This window comes from Osmerus mordax, chromosome 16, assembly GCF_038355195.1.
Source record: "Osmerus mordax isolate fOsmMor3 chromosome 16, fOsmMor3.pri, whole genome shotgun sequence".
NCBI classification, from domain to species: domain Eukaryota; kingdom Metazoa; phylum Chordata; class Actinopteri; order Osmeriformes; family Osmeridae; genus Osmerus; species Osmerus mordax.
This window is the reverse complement of record NC_090065.1, coordinates 9,190,889-9,218,872: the sequence shown is the minus strand read 5'-3', so window position 1 is coordinate 9,218,872 and position 27,984 is coordinate 9,190,889. Positions and strand designations below refer to the sequence as shown.

Below are 27,984 nucleotides of genomic sequence, written 5' to 3'. Positions count from 1 at the left end.
TACCTGTGTGGGACCAGACAGATGAACTAGGATGATGTACCTGTGTGGGACCAGACAGATGAACTAAGATGCTGTACTTGTGTGGGACCAGACAGATGCCGCAGTGTTTAGACCGTATCTCTCTTTACTGGAAAAACAGCAGATAAGCCATTTTCCATTTTTTGCAGAGTGGAAGGAAGCGTCTCTGGTGGCCAGTCCCATTGGTGGAGAGAAGGTCATCTCATTCATCTCTGTCACTGCAGACATACGACAAACACGCTCCAGTCATACACACAAACGCACACCGAATACACACCATATTGGCTCTACACGTTGGTTAGATATGAAGACAAAAAACATCCTGTGTGGTTTAACTTTGAAGGTAAAATGCAGCATGTAGTAGAAATGACCAGTAAATAATATGTACTTGTTGGTTAAGAAATCATGGTTGAATGCAACAGCATATATGAGACATATACATGACATGAAAAAAACACTTCTGTTTTATTTTTTGGGGGGACAAAAATGGCAGATAAAGTCCTACATGCAGAATAACAACAACATGTCAAACACATTCTAGTCACATTTATAGTCACAGCTGGGATGGTCAACAACAAGTAGAAACACTTTGCTCAAAGACTTAAGACCAGAAGAACGCAGACTAAGACAGTTACATGAAGGCCCCAAGATGGAATTACAGAACACAAACACACTCAACCTGATGGTTAAGCATGACACATTTCAACCTCGGAAGTCTTCAATTCCCTTTTTTTGATTTATTCTGCCATAAAACATTCCTTGGTGTTGTGAATGTTACATTTGATCTGTTTCGGAATACATTTTGAGAGGGGGAATTAAGAACTGTGACAATTGAACTCACGTGTCCTCACATTCAGAAAAAAGCCTTGCTTGCATCCATTATCCAGCAACCTACAAGGCCTTTTACAACATAAAATCTACTATAAAGGGATGATGTACCTCAATGTGCAGTCCTTCAATTCCTTTACATGAACTAACATTGCTCCATCCAAGCCAACATATCCTCCATTACAATTCTGTGATAAGAAGATTAAATACCAAGACAGGTAAAATGCTGCCTTGTCACTTTACAATCCATTTTCATGTCTCACCGTGTCTCACCAGTAAAACTTGAGCAGTAAGGTACTTTGAAGTTAACGAGAGATGATGTCTACAACTGTGGTTTGAAGAGACAGGAGACTCATTTTAAGCATTACACATTCCATTTTTCTCACTGGCAAATTGTCCAATACTCTTCGCATCTCTGCTACCGACAAACCGAAATAGACCCATATCTACATGGGAAGACAACTATAATGTGCTGGAATAATCGGATCGGTAGCTTCAGGATGGAGGCTTTAGGACTGTCAGCTTTTCTTTAAGTTAAATCTACATCACAGAAAACAGTTTCACAAGTCATGCGATTTACAGTAACTAGAATTAGAAAAAGAATCTTCTAAATATTAATTATAAAAAAAGAACATAAGCATTAAGTAAAAAACAAAATTATATATTATTAGCTTGTTAAACACAGTGTATTCTTTAAAATTTAATTACATATCATAGAATACTTGTAAACATCCATCTGGCTGGCTGACCCCTCACTCATGAAATAAAAACTGCATTTGGTGATCAGCTGCACATCATTTGTAAAAAGAGATAAAAAGAGAACAATGGGGAGTGGGAGGGGATCAGAAAGAATTGTTTTCAATAAATATAACATTCCAAAGAGGCAGACGTTTCCATGTAATCATATGTGTATTTGTCAATGGAACCATAATCTGAAGAAAATAAATCATTCAAAGTAATTAAAAAAGAGTAATAAAAAGAAGGGAAAAGATGACATGTTGAAGGTAAAGAACCAAGCAGTCTTGTCACCAGTTTCCTTGTACCGGTAGGCTGCTGTACTGGCCTGTCACAACAGTGCAACAAGATAAGCTACAGTGCACATCCATCAGAGAAAATGAAAAGTAAGGCCCCTGACAAAAATATCCTCTTTCTTCTTTTTTGTTATCCAGAAAAAAAAGAATTAATAAAATGACACATCTTACATAAAAATGGTATTCCACACTGTAAGAAAAAACTGTCAAAAACATGAGCTATACCATCCTGGAATTAGTGTCTGATGAGAAATGTCCAATGTTTTGTTTTTGTCGACGGCCCCTGTTGTTTTTTGGGCATTTCCTGCAAAACAAAGCAACAGTCAAATTACATAGACTGCTCTGTAAAAAATGGACATTGCAGGGACGCTTGGTTTAAATGTGTGTTTGGATGGATGATTTTCACCATGGATGTCAGTGTTTTACTCAATGTTCTATTGTATTCTTAGACCACATTAAAGTGCATGGCAACACTTTACCTTAAGGTTACATGAACTAACATGAAACTACAATTCAATAGCTATAGTAACAACATTGTAGTTACATAGGAACTTCTATGTAGTTACACTTCATCGTGATTAAGTGGTACAAGTTATTTCACAATTGAAACTGTGTAGGGTAGGTTTGTCTGTAGAATACACATGTTACCCAAACATGTATTTGTCACAGTTTAACGCATCACGCCTTTGGCCTCATACTAGTAACATTATTTAGCTTCCATTTTATCCGACAAGAATGTGAAAGATTAAAATATGAGGCCTCAAAGGGAGACATAAGCTGCCATGCCACCTACCTCGTAATGCACATCACCACGGCAACAATGATGGCGATCTGCACGGCTCCGATGATGGCGGCGATGAGGACGTAGTGGAGCTTCTGTCCGCTAGGCACAACGTACAGGATGTTGAAGTCCTGGGGCTCTTCACATTGGACGCCCTTGTATCCAGAGTCACATCTATGCCACATTCACAAGAAAACAGTGGATTTAACATGAGAGCTTGAGATGAGGGTACTGACACATGTTATTGCATTGCTGAAACAAGTGTCATTTTTTTCATTTATTGCAGGTTATAGTACAGTATACATCAATGACAATTGGAAACTCCTGATCATAAAAAAAAGTGAAATGCACTTGTTATTTGTTTATTTAGTAATTAATAAAAAAAATGGTTCTATCTGAAAATAAGGCCTGGGTCTGTATCAATTGAAGTGGATTGAATTAAAAGTCCATCCACGTCTTTATTGATGCTTAGCAGAGTGCCTTTGCAGCAGTCAGTCAGTGAGATGAGATGAGGGAGAAGGAGGTGACCACACAGGACAGACCTGCAGGTGGCTGTGTTGTACTGGATCTCACAGGTCCCATGCACACAGAAGCCAGCGAAGCTCTCAGTACAGGGGATGGGCATCCCAGCGTAGAAGCCGTCCCCTGGGTCGGACTTGTCTGTGGAGTCAGAGGTCACGTGAGATTTATGAGACAACGCTGAATGAACGCTGACCGGGCTTTTAAAGACCAAATAGGGATCTTAATGTTGTGTAGGTAGTATTGTTAATACTAGCCTAATTGTGTCACAGTAAAATTGTTTCATATATTGTCTGGAAGCTACACAGATAAATACTCCTCTGAATATACAGCCACATTTATATATGTACATCATAACCCTGGAACCTTTCAATGAGTAGCTATGAGCATTTAGATTGCAGCATTTAGAATCACTGGATGTGATAATTACAGGGCCATTTTCCTCATTAATTTCCATAACCGATTGATATAATATGTCTAGCACTGTTACTGGCCTTTATTAGCGCCACAAGACTGTGCAGCATTATTTAGTCTATTGATTCAAGGACTCCGGCTTTATTGAAATTCACTCCCAGGAGAGATTTAGCACAGAAAGAATACATGAAAATGAAGTCCTGTGTTCTATTAAATTATGTTTAATCTCGGCATTGATAATCAGAATAACAGGCTTCAGGGTATACTTATGGTCCATGTACAGTACTAGTGTCATTGGCCGGGTTTCCCAGATTCGTTAAGAAGCTCTTAACGCTAAGCGCTTCTTAGGAGCGTTCTAAGAGCGTTCTAGAGCGTTCTTAGAACGCTCTTAAGAAGCTCTTAGCGTTAAGAGCTTCTTAACGAATCTGGGAAACCCGGCCATTGTATGTTTCATTTGAGTTCTGTCTTCATATGGTTATACCTTCACAAGCCCCCGATCATTTTCTTACCTGTATGATCCGGCTTGAATGAACGATCAATCTTCGGGACTCCATCATCACTCTTCCCTATTTTCTCTTTATCTGTTGTGCAGAAATAATATACATAGGATATCAGTAAATACTGTCTGTACACACATTTTGTATGTATAGACAGTGTACATACGTATTGTATGTTTATGTATTGTATGTTTATGTATATAAACATACAATACGTATGTACACTGTCTATGTGTTTATGTCTGTGTATATATACACTCCTGTATGTATATATACACAGACAAGACTGCCACACTAAAGTTGATTTAACAGTAGGCAACACCAATGTTTGGGTACTGTCAATGTTAACTGAATGTTGACATTTTGTGGTCCATGGGTTACAGGAAGCATGTCTAAATTAAACAAGGACTGAGGAATTCTAACACATATTCACCACATCCTGGCATAGCTGCTGTTCTGTGAGAGTTGGTTCCTTCACGTTCATCATATTCAGCCCACACTTGATAACAGTTTGTGTCAACTCTACATATACATGGTACTGAAAACTAATGCTGTAGTAGTTGATACTGTATAATACAGCATATTTCGTGAGTCGTGATTTCATGTTCGGGCATCTCTTTAGATTTAGGATGTATTTGTAGATGCATGTCAGTCTGTCTACAAGGGGAACAGCTGGATTCAGCCTGTCTGAGATGAGAGGTTTTCTGTGTTTGGAGGAGCTGATTGTTTGCTTTTCGGGGATTTCTAAAGACGACGGGGATGTTTACTCTTTGTCTTAGAGCAGAACTATCCGTCAAGTAGCGAGGTCATTCTAACCGAGAGGGTGTTTGTGTCTCTGCATGTGGTGCATGAGCGTGTGTACGCATGCACATCCAGTCAGTGACAGGTAGTTCAGGGAGGTTAGACCTGTTATGACAGCATTTTGAAACCTCCTATATTAAAGAACGGTCAACCGTCGGTTGCATCTGTGATACAACGCCACTCTTGTGTAGTTGGCTGGCCCTGCAGGGATGAAGGGGTGAGGGAGTGCATGCTAAGCAGGAAGGATGATTGGTGAAGAAAAAGGTGTGGAGGCAGTGAATACGTAAACACAGCCTGATGAGACACTAGTCCATCATTCTCCAGAATATTTGCTTTGGTTCGAAAGTGTATGTACGTTAATATGGTTGGCTGTAAAATATGTTGATTTTTGCTTTTTAGATGTTAGTTTGTAAGTAAAAATGCTAAAAGAAGGATTATTAAGCTAATTTAGTATGTTTTATCTTCACAAGGTAACTATGTGGCTTGTTCAAAGAATGACAATGACAATAAATGATTGTCCAAATTACTTTCTCGGATCCTGTTTAGCCAAGTAATCCTTAATTTACACGTTTCAAAATGTACAACTGTGGATAAATCATTGTTGAACAATGTCACAAAACAAAAGGCTGTGCCCTGGAGGATGGACTAGGTCCAATTAATGCTAAATAGCATTTTATCAAGTAAAAGTATCAAGATTCTGACATAAAGTTTACAGTTGCTCTCACTGAGCAGGCGGCTCCCTCCAGGTCCTACTGGTGTCAGAATTTCCCCCTTCTACCGAGCCAATCACTGGCTTTGTCACGCCACACCTGACATTTGACTGCCCTCAACGGCCGACAAGAAATCCATAAAACCTGTCCGGATCCTGTCCACTGCCAAGACCTATAGAGCAACACTGATTTAAAGCTTTATCTAGCTCGTCCTCGTGTCAAAAAAAGGAGAGGCGGTTGTAATTCCGGGGAGTGTATAAACTGAAATCACGTCTGAAAGCAAGTACTTTGAGGATGTACTTGGATAGGTTAAAAAAATTGCTCAGGGAGTTGGCACAGAGAATCTTGACACATCTGACAACAAACTGAGACTGCAAATGAGCTTCTCGTCCACATACCCCCCTTGAAAAAGTCATCCAGTACAAAACTTCTCATATCACGCCACGGCTAATGTGAGCCATTTTAGCCTCTCTAAGAAAGATGTCCATGAGACACACAAGACTATGGCAACTTCTTTGGGGCTGTGGTAAATCGAATTTAGACACTTGTGTGTGACAGGCGTTTGGAATGAAAGGGGAGAATAAATGTAATTTCTTTTGAGGATTGGTGTGTTTGTTTACTGCTTCACAGGCTTTGGTGCGCTCGGCTGGTACACATTGATTTGCATGACTGATCGGCCGTCTCAGTGGCTAGGACAGGTGTCTGCCTGGTGAGGGCTTATCTGGTAGTGAGCAGCTTCTGTCAAGCCAGCCTTCCAGTCCGCATGACGTGAGCAGGACTATCACGGGGCTTTTTGTCAACTGATAGGCTAGCTAACCCATGTAATTATGAGCTCAGCATACAGGATACCGACACTGGGCTGACACTAAAGCCTGTGAGGATATATATTTTGAATAACATAGTTCATGTAAAAGCACCTGTATCTTTTGAACACATTTAGTTTGACAAGAGCCTTGCAAGTAATGTTCCTTGAGCTACAATTTCTGCCACTGAGAAGTTTTACTTGACTGAGCCGTTTTGACGCGAGCATTGTACAAATGAAAGCAGCTAATCAGTGTGAGACTAGCTTTTTTATCCAACATAAATACACACTCTGAAACCATATTTCAGACATAGTTCAGACATTCAAAGCATCTCATGTCTCTCAGGCCTTGAGACAATATTTTCTAACTCATTTAACTCATAAAATACAGCGAGCCCGTGACAAGCTTTGACACCAGTCTTTGGAGAGATGGACTGCATAGGATGGGGTTAGCTCAGTGGTGATGATGGGTTCAAATCACCCCTCTGTACCGTACGTTGCTTTGGCTAAAAGCATCTGCCATATAATGAGGTCAGTTTACAACTAAAGCTAGGTAGCTAGTATAGTGGGTTAGGGTTCAGAACACTGCTGCTGTTCAGTCCTACCTGGACATCTCCCCAGGTGTTTGACATCAATCTGCTCCTGCTTCATACACGAGGCCTCACGCACCAGACAGGGGTTGTTGTAGGAGTTCCCGTCTGTGGCACAGACTGGATTCTCGTTGTGTCCGCTGCAGTCAATGTTACATATGCACCTAAAGAGAAGAAGCCACTCTTAACAGCTGATTATGTTGACTCCAAATAAAACCTTGTTGTTTCAATCGATGAGTGTTGGTCACAGTAGATAGATTAAGGTTTAAGGGATGGGAGTGAAAGTCAGGTTTTTTGCCAATGTTTTAAAGCCGGTTGATTTGGCAACTTTTTTGGAAGTGGAACGCATTTATCTAGCTCTTTCCTCTAGTTAGTGGTCAACAACCTAACATTCTCTGTATATAATGTCTGACATCAAAATAAAGTTCAGAACTCACCAGACATCCTCAGAGTCCTCGTCACACTCGGCTCCATATTTGCACGTGGCGCACTTGGTGAACTTTTTCCCAACATCAGTGCCTGAGCCCTCATATTCTGGAGACAGAGATTCCAAATGGTTTATTAACTAAGGCTAATTTACATGCAGGTTTTGTTCCTGTCCATCCTCATCCTAAATGCTCTGCCAGGCTCACTTTTGTCTGTTCTATGTGCCCTCTCCTAGAGATTATCTTTACATACATTTTCAGTTTCACATTCATTGTGTTAACTGCCAGTAACAAGGTTTATTCACAGAGATACATTCTGTTTTTTTTTGTGCCGGGTGCGGGATCGTTTCACTGAACACAATCATGCAATTTAATCAGATACAACACCAAACTGTTCCGCCTACAATAAAGTACCATCCACAGGAGAGCAGTCAAAAACCAGTGGTGGCTCACTCATTCTATTAGACAAGCCTGAACGAGTACAAGATTTTTCCAGACACAGTAAAAAGACAACAACCAAAGCATATACAGTATATAACCTGGCATATAATATGTCAGGGTAGTGGCGATTTGGCAATCGAGTGTACTCACGCTGAGAATCAATAACAAGCTTCCATCAAATATCAGAGAAATGGGGAGGGGGGGGATTATCTGAGCCCAGATGACTGGCCAGCAGTGATCGAAGGCCATTTCATTATTCATCAAGTGTAATTTCATTATGTAAAAAATGCCGCCCACCTTCGTCAAAGAGGATTACAATTAACCCATATTTTATGAAATGTGATAATCCCCTCAGAGTATGGAGACCACAGTATATATAGGTTTGTTCCCTGTGACATATTGGAGGGCTATTTTTATGGATGTATTGGACATGGTGTACACTGGTCAATAGATTGAAATCTGCTGCTAAGGCTTTGTTGTGGTTTAGGCTAGTTGAGTGTAACCTGTGTCAGAAGATTGTGTTATTGTGTTGCAAACTAAGTGGCATTTCAAATAATAAAACGCTAATGTATTATTGTACATTTCTGTCAAATGGTTTTAAATAATGTACAACCCCTTCTGTTAATCAGCAGAGTAATCCCTCTTCTTACAAAGAGAAGTCAATGGATAAATTATTTTTCTATCATGCTACCATAGAACAGGATCAGACTGACGTCTGACACATACAGAGATATGAAAGAAATACAACGAGAAAATAACATGTTGCTTTCAAACTCAATGGCTTAAACTGATCTGTCATATGACTCAAAAACTGCATCTGAATCCTTTGGAATAGTTATTGTGGAGCTTGTCAGCTAGAACTGTCATTTCAAATGCTATGTTTCAAATGCAAATGTTCTGCTTGCCAAGGTGAAACATGCTTCTGTAAAGAAAAGAACACACAATACACCTCCCACGTTTCTTACAGTACACCCTGTACGTCCAAGCCCTTCTGTCCTCTACATACCCACAATCAACACCAGCATTCACTCTTGTTCTGCACATTTTATCTGCATAATCACAATACACTTTCCCCCGGACTTCCTACATCGCTATTGTCCAAGAATGTGTCTTCAGCAGATAGCTAAAGCAACGTTCAGCAGCACAACATGATGAGAGACTTTAATTCAAGTGTTCAACCCCCATACACATATCCTGCTACTCTCAAAACAGGCATACTATGAAAAGAATATATTACCTAGCTTTTTCCCCTGCAGCCAAAATCAAAGTCACAAACATCCATCATAGGTTGTTATAATCTGGCAAAGGTTTTGAAATGTGGCGGCTTTTTATTCAAACAACAAATAGAATATTAGGTAGGATGTGCACGTAGTCAGTAGTGTTGTCTCTGGGGGCGTGATGGCTGGGCATCAGCGTAAATCTATCAGGAAAACACACTCTCTCCCTGAGATGGGTTACTGATGCTCTCCCCTCCCCCAGCTCAGCCACTCAATGCTGGGAGTCAAACAAGGGCAGCCGCTTGATCATGTCACAGCACAAACACCAACCAACAGAGAGGTGCACAAACATAGGCAGCGGTCGTCTCAACGCGTGGAGGACTGGGAGGGCAAACAGACACACACACATACAAACCTACTGTGATAGCTGTCAAACACAGACAGGCCAGACACACCCTTACTGGATCTTGATTATAACAACAAGACCAAACCCGAGCAGGCCAAGAATTACAGCGGACATACACAGAGGTAAACGGAAGTTGAATCGTTCAGATCAACATCCGAGCCGATAACTGTTAGGGGATTAGTCTACCCAATCGCCTACACTATTCAACATGCAGATGGTGGAGGTCTCCCGTGAAACCCTCGAATTCCAGAACAGACAGTCATGTTGAACAAGAAACGCTGTGGCAACAAATGCAATTTACAGTCTATCTACAGCGTGGAAGAGTGCAGAGCTTGGAGACCTAGGGGATGAGTAGGGATTTAAAAGTTTACATTTCTAAACAGCCACTTGGCAGACAAACCAATGGTTACGTTTAAGGGACTATATAAGCATTTAGCTTAAGTAATTGGGGATCATAGCCTGCAATATTAGTGTACTTCTTATGCCTTTGAAATAGCCCTTGATAGACTGTAGAAAAAGAAAAATTAAGTCTTCTAAAGCTCATGCATCTTTCCACCCACTGTCAGGGGGCGTTTGTTTTCTTGATCTGTACCAGACGTTTTGTGACTGTACATACTGGTAATCGATGATGACCGTCTTTTATTATGGCAATTAGGTCATCATTTGACTTTGTAATAAGAATATAACATACCTCCATCGCCAGAGCCAGAGCCTGTGTCTGTAAAAAGGAAAAAGTTGATTGTGAATGATCAATTAATTCAGTTGAAGGTTTAGTTTTCAATTACATAGAAAGTCTACCATGCAGTGTCTTCTTAAAAGAGTATCCTACTGAAAAAGGACAGGCCATCATACTTTTGGCATGAAACAGTTGCATTAAGAAAATGATCCTGAGAAGATAGAACTTGGCATTGCATTCTAGACCTAAGAAATGGACACTAGCTTCCAAAGACTCTGGCATAGAATCTACAAATTAAGGAATGGATGCTGGCTACTCTGTTGAATTCAATTTCACTTTAGTGTTGTAGCACTTCTTCACAATGTCATGGTCTAAAAGCTGTACACAAAACAACCAAACCCTCACAAAAGAACCATTCAGCTTATAGGCTTCTATCAACTGCTGTCTCCAATAATACCTGGATTTTAATCCAACCTGTATTGCACCATTATTCTATGGAACGTATTATGCCAGATGACAAAAATGCTAAGATTAGTCAAGCTAAGGTTGCCTTAACCTTACCATTGTCTTCCTTTTCTACATTTTCTTTTTCCACATCCTTGGTTTCTTTGGAAACATTTTTCCCTCCTCTGGCAGATCCTTGAATCCCCATAGCAAATCTAGAGGGATACACTACAATGTGGACCTCTCAAACTATCCCTTAACTCCTGCTGGGGGGAAATGAATGGACCTGGTCCTAGGTATTCACGGCGTCCCCTCGGCTCATAGCTGACAAACGCTTCAATTACAGGAAGAATAAATCTGGGAGAGAGGAAATTGCTCGGATTGAGTGGTGTGGGAAAGGAAGCAGAGGGCATATCGTTGATATGTACCCTTCCTAAAGCGTAACAACACCATTGCGCTGAGGTGCACCACTTGGGAAATCAGGCTGCTGGCCCTACAGATTGGGTTCACCGTGCTGCCGTATCATCGCTACAAGTTTCCCCCGCACGTTTGGCCATGTCTGATCACTACTTAACCTATGGCTAGTTTTGCGGGGGGAGGCGGGGGGCGGGGGTAGTGTCTCCAGGTCACCGTAAAGTTAAGACTGTTGATGAGCAAAGCATCTTAGTGCCGGGACACCAGTCTAAGAGCACTGTTTGAAATGTTTGGTTCCAGACCATAACATCTAGTGTGATTCTCCTGAGCTGCAGCCTGGTCAGTCTCATCCTCTGTCTCCTAATTAGTAATTGATCTAGAACTGATAAACAAGGCCTTTTCTGACCGATCAATGCGACCAATTATGCATCAGGGATAGAGTAGATTTGGCAGGCAGTCTCCCTCGAGGACTGAAGATGCCTTGGTTCAGAACTACTACTGTATTTTGTTGTACTCGGATGTTCTAGTAGGACTGTTTAGCAGAGGTACTGGTAGTTCACTGGTACCAATACTGTACCAATAATGCACCAGTACTGATACTGTACAGTTTCTGGCTGTATCATGATAACACTCACCAGCAGAGCAGGGTCCATCAGACACTCGCGAGATGAGTCTCTGCTGTTTGCAAGCAGCCTGTCTCCTGTAACATTCATTCTGGTAGGTGTCTCCATTGGAGCCACACACAGGGATGTAACTTTTGTGACACTGAAATGAAACACCCAGAACAATGTTGAAACAGAAACTCACGCTGAACTCATGTTTTTTTTTAGCATAGTTGTGATGAGACTGCTAACTGTGTATAATGCCATTCCATCTCATTTATCAATCAATGACTGTGAGGAACTAATAGTTCCTGAAAGCCTGTGATAACTACGGCAGACTAACAAACATGGACTAAATTAAGGCATTCAGTTCTGCCCCGGTATCCTCTCTCTCTCTCTCTCTCTCTCTCTCTCTCTCTCTCTCTCTCTCTCTCTCTCTCTCTCTCTCTCTCTCTCTCTCTCTCTCTCTCTCTCTCTCTCTCTCTCTCTCTCTCTCTCTCTCTCTCTCTCTCTCTCTCTCTCTCTCTCTCTCTCTCTCTCTCTCTCTCTCTCTCTCTCTCTCTCTCTCTCTCTCAGGTATCTCCCTCTGGACTCATCACACACACACCTGGTCTCCTTCTGTTGTAATTACAGTCACATTAAGGAGAAATATGGTTTCCTTCTCATCCAGCATTCAGTGGAAAAACAACTCAGCCTAAACAAATAACCCCCCCCACCACCCACCCCAGAGGCAACCAAGCACATAATGAATTAGTTTTCAATTGGAAAATATAGATATTTTAATACTTTCTTTGTGGCCCTGCCAGTTTTAAGTGGGAAAAACACTTCAGAGGAATAAGAGATGCTAGGTACAGGTGGAACTTCAGAGTAAATTAAAAAATAAAATAAAAACATCTGTTACTGTACTGTGGCTAGGGGCCTACTCTACTTCAATCATCATGTGCCGCAACACGTTCCTAATACTAAGAACGTCGAAAGCTACAAATGGAGGAACATTGGGCAGGGCTTTGTTGAGAAAGCTGTTTATAGGGAATGTGCTGTTTTCAATTTTTATCAGAATTCCTGATAAAGACTTATGTTAATTGGACTCAATATTATTATGATAAATCCTTTGCCTCCGAGTAGACACACACACACAAACTAGCACGGGTGAGCGCACTCAGACATTCAAATGACCTCAGTCTGTTAAACTGACAAAGGCAGACCCACTGCACATAAACAGACAGTTTTGCCACAGACATCATGTGTCCTAAATCACATACCTGGAACTGGCACACACACTTCAGTTGGGCACCATCGTCCCTACAGACACCCCCAAATCGGCAGGTCGAGTCATCACACAGTCGCAGGTCACTCTTCTTCTCTGACAGGTCTGAAAAAGAGCAAAATGGACGACACTTATTCAACAATTCATTCTAGTTTGTTTCTTTTATCTGTTTAAATTAGATGAGTAAACATCATGTATTCCCCACATGTCTTAGCATGTATCGCTAAGACATTGTGTTTGATGCTCATAGTTCTAGGCACAAAATATAAAATAATCATGCCTATTTAACGACAAACTGTATACCTCTAAAGGCAGTACTTCATACAACTTATAAGAACATTCAAGTTGTCTTTCCTCCTACAGCTGTGCCCCCCTGCAGTCACTTCAAAGCTAACAGTGACAGATGAAGAAATGGCTTTTGTTTCTGGCAAGTAGCCCTAACCGCTGTACTGGGGAGTCGTCCCTTCCCTATACTAATGACAGGGCTTGGTGTCTCAGAAATGTGGGGAACTTAAATTAGCGTCGTACTCTGCCGAGATAAAAGCCAGGGAATCCTGCCCACCCATGGTAAAAGGGGAGCAAAATAATGTAGCTTTAGCATGTATTACTCAGCCATGCCTCTGTAAGTGTCACACACCATGGATGAGCGACCTTTGAAGAGCCTGTAATGGTCTGTAATTACTGCTTTCCAACCAACTCAAAATGCCTACAGCGCTAACAACTAACCACACTAACCAAACAAGGCTTTAAGCTTTGCCAAATTCTAGAATTAAGGATCAAAAACATGCAATAGAATACTAACAGGTATGACTAAAATAGTCTTTGCAGAACCCAAACTGTGTATGTGGATTCTGGTATGATGTAGGTCAGATGTTTTTGACAATGTATACTGTACTGTAAAACCTTTACTAACAGAGAAACACAAGAATGCAAGAGATTGCTAATTAAAAAGTACATGGTAGTCAAGCAAAAGTTTTTATTTTGTGTATTGACAGTATTGCTCTGTGTGCTTATCCTATAATTTATATTCATAATTTGGAATAATATTCCAAATCCATCACAACAAGCTTGCTGGGAAAATCTAGGCAATCCATACAGGCTCATTTTAGGCTCACAGTGGCTTACTTAAAATAGATTTTACATGTACATTCATGCTTATCTTTCTATCCTCAGCCCAAACCAGACCATTTCTATACCCTCAAAGCAGTACAAGTCACCAAAGCGGACTTATCTCTCCTGCTGCACAAATTGGCCGATTACGATCTTTTCCGTCTGACCATCGCCTCGGTAACGCTACTACGTCTCGTCTGCATGGTCTGTGCAAGTGCCGGCAGTCGCTGAGCAAAGCATGTTGGGGTGGCGGGCCCTGAACCGTCTGTGTTCTGTCATTTGTTCTGGGAGAGGCCTGTCAACAACAGCCGTTTACAGCAGCTGTCCACTGCTGGCTGGCCTCAATCTCTCATTGTTTCCTTCCTTCCGCAGGCTAGTGTGCCTTTCATGGCTAATTAAGTCAAGCCATTGCCCCATCCATCAGGGAAGATTGTGCCTGGCAGGGTGTGGTTGAGGAGGAAAACGTGTTTGTGTGTGTATGTTTGGCACAACGCACAGGACTAAGATGACTTGAATGTATTTGGATGTTTTTATAACTGAATATAGACCCTGAATACAATACAGGCTAACTGGCATGCATGCACGCTCGAGTGTTGGTTTGTATGGTTATTATTGACCAGACATTTTCAATATTTCAAACATTTTCTCATACATATTCCAGGGGCTACACTTAATAGAAATGCACATAATTCCTTATCCTGATCCAGCCAGAACTAAAGAACCCACTGGCCCGTGGCAGTCAGGACCTGGGGCACATCGACCTCCCAAATCCCCCAGCTCGCCTGAGTCGTCATGCCCACCTAGCTGTCTGTCTCTTGGGTCGTTATCTACCCCAAACCCCCTGACTCCAGGCTACCAGACATCAATACCTCATCTCCTGTCTGAGAGACTGGGGCCTACACTCCACTGGTTTCCCTAACCCCACCAGAACAGGTCTTTAGTGCTCCCTTTCATTCTTTCAACTGGAAAACCAACCATATACCCATGCTGCCCAGGATTGGTATATTTGAATTTCTGCTACGACATGGTAGTTTAATATTCAGTCTATTACACATTCAATGCTTGAAGTGGAATTTTGACCATCTTTGTGGTTTGGAACATCTCATCTCTGTACCATGTAATTATAGAAAAAGCCTTCTTTTAACATCATTCTTCCTGTTAACGTGTATTTTTAAAGAAAACATTTCTTGTTGGACACGTGTGGAGCATTCCATTTCTTGCAAGAAAGAAAAGCCATTTCCTAAAACATGCAACAAAAAAAGCATGAACATGCATGCACACACACACACACACACACACAATACAGCAGTATTTCATGGCAGAAGTTTTCATTTCAAAGTAAAGTACAACCTTTTCAAGGGCGTCTGTAACATATTGATTTTGTCTAAAGGCAGAGACTGGGGAATGTCTGCAATGCATTCTCTCTGAAGAGAGGGGAAACATGAGAGAGGGAGATGGCAAACGATCCATGTTCATTAATACCAGGAATCAGAAATACATTATGGGACTTAAGTCCAACACGGTGTTGAAGAACTAGAAACAGCAAAAGAGTCTTTCACTTAATCAGTTAAACCTGTCTTAACTTCTTAAAAACTTCCATTTAGTTATTTCACGTTCTGTTAATCCAGATCCAGTCCTTCACTTTAACATGTGAGAGCAGAGCTCCTGCTGTGCTTTCTAATGGCTTCATTTGAATAACAGGCTCTGCCTTAAAAGGACAGGCTCCACCTGCCAACCAAGAGCTGAGTGATAGCCTAGGCCTTTTCACCCTGAGATTTACAGTGGGACAGATCTAATCCTCCATCGCCCAGAAGCACACACACACACATACTGCTGTCCACTGCTTTGGTGTCTGGATGACTTCCTAATTGACATCCTTGAGGGCTTTACCCTCCTATCCCCCACCCACACACACACATTAGACTGTTAGCTCATAAGAAATGTTATGTTGCATGTTTTCCCAACTATTCAGGTTTGGAGAGAAAGTGTTCAATAAGGCCTGTTAATCATACAACTATGATTACGAAAAATATAGGATGTAGGCTCTGTTGTCTTTATAATAGATTATGTTGTCACTACATAGAAATTGAATGACAGCCAAACCATTCTACAATACAATGTCTAAGACCTACAATCCACCTTACCACAAAATATTCCTGAGGAAAGCAAATGTTTCAACAAATTGTAAAGAATGCCACCAAAGTCAAGTTTTTTCGCAAGGCAGATCTGTTAGAATTTCTTGGAAGTTTGCTGTTTCCTTCACACCATGAGAAAACCAGCTGATTCTCACTCCAATATTGATTTTGTTTTTTTTTAATTAAATATAGCATTTTAAATTTTCATCCCCACTCCTTTTGGTGCCTTGTTGCTATGGGCCACTCAGAAAAGCTTAAACCGTTACTGAGAAAATGGATTTGGGATAGTTTTATTTGGTACAAAAGACTTACGTCCATCTGTTTTTGTCTGCTTGTTGTCTGCTTATCATCGCTACAGTGAAGTATGACTACATAAGCCAGCCATTTTGTTAACATTGAAATGAAGTACTGGTCAATGGCCACACCATGTGATTTCGTTCCTAATTACAGCACTGGACATCCTGAGGGCTACTAATTAGAACTGTGCTATTCTCCCTCCTCTGTAATTGTGACAAATTTGTCCGGTTTGCGATTTATTTCAAGGAGGGTGTAATGACCATTGCAAACACATGTAGCCTGGGGCTGAAGACACGGTTCATTTGCCTTGATCAGTTGTTGCTGAGATCATCTTTACCTGGGAAAGAGATAAATGCTTTGATGTTTTATTCATGCACGGAGCAGCCGGATTGGATTGGAATGACATTAGCCTTTTTGATATACAGTGCTGGGAACCATAGCAGATGAAAATGACTCTTGTCAACACTGTCATACACCCAGTCTAGGCCTCCGGAAGCCTGGCTTGCATTAATCTTTTGTCTCCGACACAGTGATAGAAGAGTAAGTAATAGATCTCTACAGTACCCAAAGAGAGCTGATGCTTTAGAGGTTTATAAGCGATGTAGCCCAAAGCCTCTTCAGCTCGCCATCTCTCAACTGCCTCAGGCGATAATCTAGCTAAGTCTTTAAAACAATCAAAAAAGGGTATTTTTCATGACTGCTGAACCAAGTGTAATATTTGGAAATAAAAAGAGAAACAAATTAGGTTGCAAGTCTATAAAGTTGAGTTTTTATATCAATGACAACAAATGTTGGTATGGTATCAAATAAATACCCTCATCCCAGAACTGCATGGCTACTAATGCCACCATTACTATGCAATGCAAACCACGCTCTAATCGTTCTACTCTCTTACAAATAAGAGTCGGAAAATACAAAGAATTGGAGCGTCCTCAGGAAGCCCTCCCTCTCTGCAGACAGAAGGCTGCGCTTATTACAGCCCAGTCCTGTGGGCCAAGCCTGCCCAGTCATCCTCGGCTCCTGTGGAGGTGTCTAAATGAGTGTGCCTCTTTCTCTATCAAGTAAACAGACAGCACAGGTGCAAGGGAACGGCTCTGGCTCCGAACTAGCAGAACTGTGGGGTGCTTGACGTGCCTTCAACCTTGGTAAAATCAAGATGCTTTTGTCGAAAAGGCACAAATGTACACCTCTGAAGTCAATTAAATTCAGACGAGAAACATGAAGCAGAAATTCTGTACTAAAGCTTTTTAATAGTTCGAACCATTGGCAGAAAGCCCTTGTTAATTAGAATACTGCCACAGATACAAGTGTATCTTTTCTCTGAAGCAGACTTCTTACGATTGACACTTTCAAAGACAGTTAAGTCTACCAAACACCAGTAAAAAATAAAAAAAAACAGTGTGAGCTTTTAACTTTACTAGGAAGGCACCCTTTTGTGTCAGTGTCCTCTTGTTTCAAAAAGGCATGAATCTCTTACAGCACATGTTCAACAAAGAACTTGGGGAACAAAAGTAGGGGACGGAAATCTTACAGGGGGGGAGGGCTGAAATAATGACAGTTTCTAACTAAAACCACAGAGAAGAAGCAGGGGCTTCCCAGCAGGAGGCAAAGAACTGGGGGAGAGGAGCTTGACGTGATGAAAGATTTAAGTGCTGGGGGAATTCAAAGGCTGAGTGACCCTGTGCCTTTCAGCCTGTAAGCTGCATACAGGCGTTGTGTGTGTGTGTATGTGTGTGTGTGTGTGCTTCACAGGAGCAAGAGAGAAAAGGGGGTGGTAGAGCAATAAGGGGAGGGGAGGGAGCGTGATTTGGCTTTTGACGTCTATTACCTCGACTGTAAAACAAACCACATATGAAACAAAGAGATATAAAATGGTACAGTTTTCATCTTGATTACATTTGGTAACCGCAACCCGTTCCCCCCACCCATTCCCAAAACCTGAAATGGATAAAGGAGTTGGAGAGAGAAAAAGTGCATTGCCCTCAGTGGCTCTTCGTTCCGGAGGTTTTCATCTGTCTGTGTTAACAGGACAAAAGGCCTTGACACCGTTTCAACCTGTTGGGGGCTTGCCTGCAGGAACTCCTTTATCAGAACCCCTTTATGTAACCCCAGCCACAGCACGCTTCCCTCCCTTTTCAACACCTAACCCAACAGGTCCTGTGGTTCTGGACAAAGCTACACCTCTGACATGAGGAAAAATGATGTGCTGGTAACCTTCATAATGCAAGTGATGCTAGCTCTTCACAGCAAGCTAAACTGTGTAAGATGTCACCTTGGTTTGCCTTGACCTTATCTTTCTTTTTTAAATGTATTACATTTTCATCCAAGTTTCCTTGCCATTGAGTAACATTCATATTCCATATACCGTGTGACCTGTTCTGCCTCTCCCATACCAACATCCAAGGGATTGACTAATTTACTGAATACAGAAATAGCCATTCACACCTTGGAATAGCTGTCCACTTGGCAGCTGTCCACCTGCCATAGACTACAGATCTGAGTGTGGGGACTGGCTGCTCTGACAACTACTTTGATATCCCATGTCCTAAGTTTTATATTGATCTGCTGGATTTGAGTCGCTCCCTCCCTGTATCTGTCTGTCTTGGCCTCGCTCCTGATGAAATGAGACCTACTGGCAGAGACTCTCCAGTGCCCTCCCAGTGGACCCTCTGACATCCTGTAATGCAACCTGGCTGCCCTACCTCCCTTTCCCCACCATTCTGTCTCTGCTGGACACACAAACAAGGACACACCCATCAGAGAAGCCCCACAAATTAATAACGGAGATCAACCAACATACGCTGTATGTTGGTGACACATGAATACTCTCTCGAACAAAAGGGGTCAGTTTGAGTCAGTTTGTAAGGAACCAGGGCATAAGATAACATTTCAGGAACTGGCAAAACAAAGACAGTGTCAAGGAGTAGGCCTATTCCCAAATATGTTACCAAGGTGTCTCCCACCCTAAAGGCAGGGTGACAATCCTAACACCTCCTGCCTCCCAGTATAGCCCGCACTACATCTGAGGGTCATATAACCAGCAAATGGCATCGTCACAAATTGGACGGCAACCAGTCTGCCTTCTCCAGCCCCATGTCAACCTCTTTAATCCCTTCGTCCCAGCAAATGGTATTACAATTTACATAATTGCCGCTCTAACAATTTCACATTGTATAATTTGTTTCAAAATGATGATTGCTAGTGGGAAAAATACACAGTGCACTTTAGCTGTTGCTGCTTTCCTCTCTGCTTTCAATGAAATGTAGGCAAACCGGCCCCTCACCGAGAGCTCTCTGGAAGATGCTTTTGTCTTAACTGGGGTAAGCTCTCAGAGATTCAAAAAGGGTCTGTTGTGAAAGTTGATACGGAGGGCTTTTGTCTTTCCGGTGGCAGTTCTCACAGTCCCCTTAAAGAGTGTTTACAGCTTCTCTGCATGTTCTTATTGTTTCTGAGCTCCTTATGGGACACATTGAAAGAGGGCATGGCAACCACAAACACGCAGCAAAAAAAACGGTAAAAATGACAAGTAGAGCAGATCCAACATTTCACTTTTTCTTTGGTCCACACGACAAAATCCCTTGTAGATTGTCCTGGCATTTCCATTTTTATCTGCCCATGCCTTTCTTGCAACCTCAAAGTGAACTAGCTGTCAAAGTGTGTTTATCCCTCTGCCAAAGCTTCAGTGCATGGTCCTGAAGAGGGTCTTCTCCCAATCCATGCAATCGCATATATATCACGGTGAGCATGTTACAAAGCTGAAACAATTCTCACTCCAATATTGATTTTGAAGCACAGAGACAACCGCTGTTCGATTTGATTTTACTGCTTCATATGACAAGAAACATTGCCCCCATCTGTAAAACTAAAGAGATTTAGCGGTACGTGTCTCTGCTCCTCAGGAGTATAAGACTACTCAAATTGCTGCAGTGGTCTGACGTGGAACAGCTAAACAGCTTCTGGTGAATGAGTTACAGTGATCAACAACGATAAAGCAGACAATAGAATCCAGAAGAAGAGGGAGCTTATTTCCTGTTCCTGCAGTACAAATATCAGAAGAAGTATCCACAAGATAACATTACTGTTAATAGAGACAATATAAATCCAAATACAATTATCTCTGAAAACATTTCATGATAATGATAATTTATCAAGTATTTGAGCATAGCGGGATAATATGCCTCCTGTGTCCACTCCATACTAGACTCGTAAAGCACGCTTTGAGGCTAAACCATTTCTTCTGTACATGTATAAAATGGCACAGTAAATCCACCCAAGAATTCACTGATGCGGGACTAATCAGGTCCCATTCCAATTCTGGGCACACACAGGAGGATGCCAGACCCGGGCTCTAAGCTCAAACAGCAAACCGGCAGGTGATTTGAACTCGATGCATTTTAATTGGCACATGAAGCACATTCAAAGCGCTGGTCTGCAGTGTTGTGCGCCGGCCTATGAAACCAAACTCTGTCTCTCCAGTTGGGTTTCCTGTGGTCCTGTAAGTGGAGATCACAGATCCTGCTACCATTCAATGCACACAGACCTAACCCCATCCTTCTTAGACTCTTTTGTCTTGCCACAATCAATGGGGAAGGGAAGCTACCTCCAGCCTGGCTATGGCTAATGACTACACAGCAGACCCTTCAGCGATTATGAGCTTGGAAGGTTCAATAATACAAAGGACAGAAACAAAGGCCTGCCCTAGATAGGCACACTCAGCCAAGCGAATAAATACATACCAATAAGCCTACTATAAGTAATATAGTATAAAATGTGTATGGTATGAAATAAAATACAGTGAATGGACATCTGAAATGCTTCTTATGGAAAGTACCTGTCTGTAAGGTATGAGGCAAAATGTAGCCTGAATAAACTAAGTTGGCATCAAAATTAAATAACCATGGCAGGACAGTATACCCTTGGGGTAACGGGTCAGATGAAAAGACAGAAAAACTAGATGCATCATAAATGAATCCTGCCTTCTCTCACGTTTTTGTGCTGTTCCCATGTAGTCCATTTTCTTTCCTCAACACTGAAAGCTCTTTCCACATGATTTGGTGGAAAAGCTTTCTGAAAAGGAAATGTGTTCAATTGCAGGCTTGCTGCAGTGGTTAATATGAATAGAATGAAAGTATCCTGACAAGCATTCACAGTTTTTGTGTTACTAAATGGAAGAAAAACAAAGAGATGGGTTCCTCAATACAGACAGCTTTTGGTAAATAGGGGCCAGTCTGGCCCAAAATGCCTTTTGTTGCCATGGATGTTACCACAGAGCTGTGCTTCCATCACAAGTAGGATGTGTGCACTACAGTTATAGCCTTTGTCTACATGAACTCTGCCCAAGGACACAACATCATTCGGCACAGCCGGGGATCAAACCAGCAACCTTCTGATTACTAGCCCGATTCCTTAACCACTCAGCCACCTGACTTCTTATAATAGACAGTGGCTTCCAGGTTACATTTAGTCATTTAGCAGACGCTCTTATCCAGAGCAGAGGTTACGCCTCAATGTCTTCTAGATCATACACTCTCGGGCTAGTACAGTGTCAAGAAACCTGCCCAATCCCAATAGACCCATTTATCAGAGGTCCAAATTTCACATCACTTGTGAAAAGTCATAATTAATGGTGCAAAAATTGTCATTCTATCAATCTAAAAAAAAACAACAGACAATTTCAGTTGCACACATCCAACTGACACTTTAATCAGAGCAACTGAAGTTCCAACTATTGTGGTACAAAGATTCCCTGAAGACAACTTGTTTTGGTCAAAACGACACTGCTGTGGCTGTCCTTTTAGCATGGATTAAAAGGCAGTAATCAGTGGATCTCATCCTGCCCTGCTCCAAAGACATGAGCAACAGAGACATACCAGATGTATTAGTCATCTCCATTTCCTCCAGCTGTTGTTGTCCAATAAAACCATTAAAAAAACACACAAAAACAAACAAACAGTGCAGTGCAGACACCATATAGAATTTAGGTACAACAAGTGGATCTTCACCACATATACTGCATGAAGGAGCCCTTTCTCCTTGTAGCCTATATTGGGAGACGTAAAAGCAGAAACCAGCACAAATAGCAGTTCCCTCAGTGACAAAATAGCAGGTTAGCCTATGACAGGAAACTTAAATGTAGTTTAGGAAAACAATCTTGCAGCATAATCTTAATAAAACAATCAGATTTATTGCTAATTCTGTTGAATTTCTACCCTACGCATTCCTCAATCCCATGCACACAGCACACTACTTACTGCAGGGCTATTGAGGCCACATTTTCTGCCCCTCTGCAACCCTATAATCAACCCATACTTTCACGATTTCAGATCATACAATGGCAAAGAATATCCAACCAGACTGATAAATGACACTTCCCCAATTTCCCTGGCAGTGTTGTTTTCATAAACCTGTCATTCATAGTTTATCTAAAAAGCCATTGACGCATACAGTCTTACAACGCATAATTGACAGCCCACACATTAATCTGATGTTATAAAAATCGTTTTAATTTTCTCAGCCTGTGGTTTCAACACCACATCTTAATTGCTTCCGATTTTTCAGGGGAGAAAGACCCCCGTAGGATGCTGTAGTGGGTGAAAAAGTCTAGCAAGATTAAGGGATGCTATTAGACATATACAATAACTCCTTGTGTAAATATAAGACAGCTCAGTTGATATAGTGTATCGGGGAACAGAATTAGCATGCTGAAACATTGCCTTATCTACTGTCTGCGGTGCTTACATGTCAGTGTCTTTGCTTAGACTGATGCAGTGTGTACTGACTGCGAGGCTACTGAAGATTACAGTTTGTTTGGCTGTGAACAAGAACACTCTCCTCAGACATGAGTACATAAAGGGCTGAGCAGCCTTTACCCCAAATGAAGTCTTGGTCCTTTGAAGGCTAAAACTGCTTTGAATCTGAGTGTCTAAGACTTAGCCTCCTGGCTAAATCCACACCTAGACGTGAAGGAGTTGTGTATCCCATCTAAAGCACTGACAATACCATTACAGGTTTATTTCGCTCCCTGAAACGAGAAGTGTTCAAGGCCAGAATAGATTGTATTGAGGTGCCTTCCGAAGAATCTAACAGCATGTTTCAAGATGAAAGCTTGAAATGATGCATAAATCACAACTGAACTGGTTGATCCAAGCCTCCTTAAAAGGAGATGACATCTAGGCAGTTTTATGGCTAAACCTGATCTTTTGGGAAAGTTACACCTTTTGATGTGAAATCATAACTTTTGATGTTGTTGTAAGTCATAGGAGTGCTACGTGGTGAATTAGGAAACCACAGAGTATTGTCTTTCTACACCTGAGAGGCTGGAGGGCATACAATAGTGTATAGGACCAGTGATGCATCGGTTTCTTCTGAACCATAGTGAGACATGATACTATACCATGGGAGAGTCAGGGAACACTGAGGGGGTGAGGAAATAGGGTCATCTAATACTGAAAGGTTGTCTTAAAACACAGTGTTTGGGGTTGGATTAAGGATTACTTACTTTAGAAAAGCCCTTAATAGGTTCACTTTAATACCATGATGGTGTGATATTCTCTTTGGTGGACCGATCTCTAAGCATTATTGCAGAGACCACTGGCCACTTCAACAACACAAATACTCAAGATAAAATGGACTTACTGCCAAATACCAGAAAAGAGAAACTGCTGTTTTCCCAGTTAAAAAAAATTCTGTCAATCAGAGCTTATGGTAATTGAAAAGCCAATATATATCTGCTTGACAAATACAATTCACTGCCTGCTTTTGTGAAAAAAATAACCTTCAAAATGTCACCCCATTGTGCTGAAGTTAATTGGTTCCCTTAAAACCAGGTGTTAAGCTAATTCCCTCTCAGTAGGAGAGAAATCCACCTCACAGAAACCGACAGACAAAAACACTTAAGATTGAACCTAAAGGAATTCAATCTCTACACACTGCAGATACCTCGATCCCCTTAGACCCATCATCTTCTACACCGGTTGTATAGGGCCATAAACAGGCACTGTACTGTGAGTGTTTGGTTCCAACGTCTGGGACCTGTCAGTCTAGCACGAAATAGAATGCCTCAGTTGGGTGATCATACTGTTAGAACAGCGAGGATGTCTTGACACCTTGAGCCCCATGGGACATTGAATGGGTAGCTGTATTGCCCTTGACTGACATAAAAGTCAACAGTCACCGTAGGGGGAGCTGGCTTCTTATGTTGTTTTTGCCGTTTATGAAACACAAACCAAACTTTAAAGGGGAGCTGAGTCTCTCAAAACCCATGGAAAAGATTAGTGTTAAAAATAGAGCTGGTGAGCAGTGTTAAGAATCCCATATGACTATAAACCAATTCCTATTTGAATAATGTGTAACATCAAATGACAGCAATACCAATGATTTTGCCCTCTGTCTTTATCCACATAGAGTACGGGTTTCATGACCATAATAAAACACACCATCTTGTGTTTCGCTCTTAAAGCACAGAACGTGTAATTAGCTGGAAAGCTAAGCCGAGAGAGAGAGAGAGAGAGAGAGAGAGAGAGAGAGAGAGAGAGAGAGAAGAGAGAGAGAGTTTTTGAGGAAGGGAAAAACAACATTCCCTTATTTATCACATCACTGTATGTTTATGCTTGATTACCAAGAATATCATGCTTGTTAAACCATGTAAAATAGAAAGTGGTGGTGAGTAACAATGTTTTTTTGTAAAATGAAATATTTTGAAAATATGGTAGAGATGTTTATCTACACATTAGAAAAAAATATTTATTAATATAAGGTTTGGACACTTCTCCCTGAGCTCTCCTGTTCACGAAGTTTCTAAATGTCACACTGAAGCAATTCAGGCTAAGTGTGTTGCCCAAGGACACAACAACAGTGGGCCAATGCCCCATTTAAAATCTGAACCCTCTGTACCCCATTATATAAAATAGTGAATTACATGACTCTAATTAGTCTGGAGGGCAAGCTTGAAATACTAGTGATATGTAAACATTGCAGATGATTCCAGACAGACTGATGATGGTTCCAACGCCATCATCTTTCAGAACCGTAAATTATGAAGAACATCAATATTCATCCACTGCAGAGCTTGTCGAGATTCTTGTTACATTTTTTATTAAATCTATTAGATACTGAAACGTGATACACTGTTTCCAGTTATATCATACCGACACCGGCATGTGAGATTCACTCAATCAGGTATCACATTGGGAGGTAATGAAGCTGATGAATATTGCATGAGCTGCTGAATGCTCTATTAATACAGGCAGAATTTGGGTTTTGAACTTAACTACTCTGAGAGAACTCTCCCTGGGGTAAATAGCCTATAACCTCAAAAAGAAAAGTTTCTGTCTCTACTTATCTTAGTGCATACAGCAAAGATGCCTTATGTGTCATCAAAGGCTTTGAATACCATTAAGAAATGCCTTCACATCCCACACCAGATTATATCCAAAACCTCAGACTTTCAGAGTTTTGGGATACGGCAGAATGAAGCACATGTGATCAAAACTGGTTTCTTCTTAGAGGGGAACATATGTCACTAATTATGTCACTCTTGCTCTGTAAACCACACGATTACAAAGCTCAGCTCTGAACTGGTTTCAGACCATTCAAAATATGGGGGTTCAGACAGACCTGGTGCACATATGTACTGACACACATGCGCACACACATGCGTACTGACACACACAGAGACACATGTACATGCACACTCCATAATAAGAGGCATGACAGGAAGTCTGGGTTATACAGAATAGGCATCGCTCTTGTATAACCCTTTTTGAGTGTTCTCTAGCTATAGAACCTCATTTGAACACCAATAGAAACATCACTGATGTGTTTACAAGGTAAACTGACTGCTTCTTCAAAATTAAACTTGGTCCTTTAGACCAAAAAGTAAATCATGCATTCAATAATTTAAAAAAGGAGACGCTTTAAATTCCAAATGGTTTGAAAACATGTCAGCCAGTGATCTGGATGTTTCACAATGAAGCCTACTCATCTGTCCATGATGAGACAACACATTCCTGTTACTTATGCTCCCGGTGACCCTGAAAATCAACACATGCACACACACACAAATACACACACAGGCTGTAGCTAGAAACTACAATACATGATGCTTATCCTCCAATAGCGGGGAGTCAGGTGGCTGAGCGGTGAGGGAGTCGGACTAGTAATCCGAAGGTTGCCAGTTCGATTCCCGGTCATGCCAACTGACGTTGTATCCTTGGGCAAGGCACTTCACCCTACTTGCCTCGGGGGAATGTCCCTGTACTTACTGTAAGTCGCTCTGGATAAGAGCGTCTGCTAAATGACTAAAATGTAAAAATGTAAATGCAATAGCAGTTTTGCTCTAGTTCATTATGAGGTTCAATTTGTCTACTAAGCATAGATTACTAGCCACTATGTTGATTACATGGAACTGGGCTAAATCATCTATCTCAATTACTTTATTACACCAAACATTCAAAGGATAAACAAAATCAATTCAAATCCCATTTAATGTATGTAGTAATCAGGCCTTGTCCAGGGCATTGCTTAAAGTATGTTAGGCTACTGCATGGACTGCATTGAAATTCGTATGTGTAACAATCACATTAATTAGGCTAGATTGGTTAGTGGAATAGACCATGTCCTTTGGCCTGCGCTAATACTCGTCTCATAATATACGTCTCAAATTTGGAAAGAGTATATGATTTAGTTCAGAGTCCGTCGAGGCATGATGAAAATGCTTAATTTTTTATGTAAACAAATGGAAGAAAAAACTATTCTGAGGTTCCTTAATAAAATACAGTGGAGAGTACGGATTATATTTTGCTTTTATTGTTAAAGGACAAATCTTCTAAGGTAGCCTATGTTACCAGGTAGGGGGTCAAGAGAAACATAGACGGCACACAATTTTTAAGTCTGGATGTATGTATGTATGTATAATACACCTGTGAGTTATACAACAAACGAGACTATGAATGATGTGTTGTGTGACCATCCCAAAATGAGCTAATTGCGCATCTGACACTGCAATCCCGTATTGCTTCACGAAACCAACTTGCAGTTGATGAGACGCCCAAAAAGTCATTCAGACGATTGAGATGTGACAGTTTACTACTAAAGCACAACATACAGTACTATTTCGACCACACTTACCTGTGCAGTCTTTGCCTTTGCCTTTGCATTCGCCACTTTGAGGGTAAGATGCTAGTGTTCCAGGCAGGGTAGCGATAGCCACGAAGCAGAGGAAAGCTAGGTAAAAGCCAGCCAAAGGTCCATGCAACCTTCTATGGCACAAGCCTTCGACCATGATGAAAAGGATGGAGACGATGCCCACTTAAGGTTACCGTCGCAAAATGTTTCAGAATGTTAATTCAGTTTGAAACCTTTCACTCAATGCTACAGAGAAAAAACTGCTGAATGAATGAGCACGGTATAGCCAGGGGCGCATGTATGTTGGAGAACGCACTATGACAACGACTTGAAAACGCACTGAGATTATTTGTCAAATCAGTGCAAGAAATCTTCTGAAACCTCTTTACTCCAAATACGTATATCTTCTAGAAGCCAGGTGGCTGTCTATATTCG

General features: G+C 41.3%; 1 protein-coding gene across 1 annotated transcript; it reads right to left on the bottom strand.

Annotated features, from left to right (window-relative positions):
• Positions 1-497: 497 nt before the first annotated feature.
• Positions 498-27,706, bottom strand: tmeff1a (transmembrane protein with EGF-like and two follistatin-like domains 1a). Its single transcript, XM_067253462.1, has 10 exons — positions 27,553-27,706; positions 12,879-12,988; positions 11,650-11,779; positions 10,172-10,198; positions 7,429-7,525; positions 7,007-7,155; positions 4,101-4,172; positions 3,201-3,318; positions 2,671-2,832; positions 498-2,181 (listed from the first exon to the last, which is right to left on the bottom strand). Exons 1-10 carry the CDS (start codon positions 27,704-27,706, stop codon positions 2,097-2,099), a joined length of 1,104 nt encoding a protein of 367 aa, XP_067109563.1. The 3' UTR covers positions 498-2,096.
• Between the last annotated feature and the right edge of the window lie 278 nt (positions 27,707-27,984).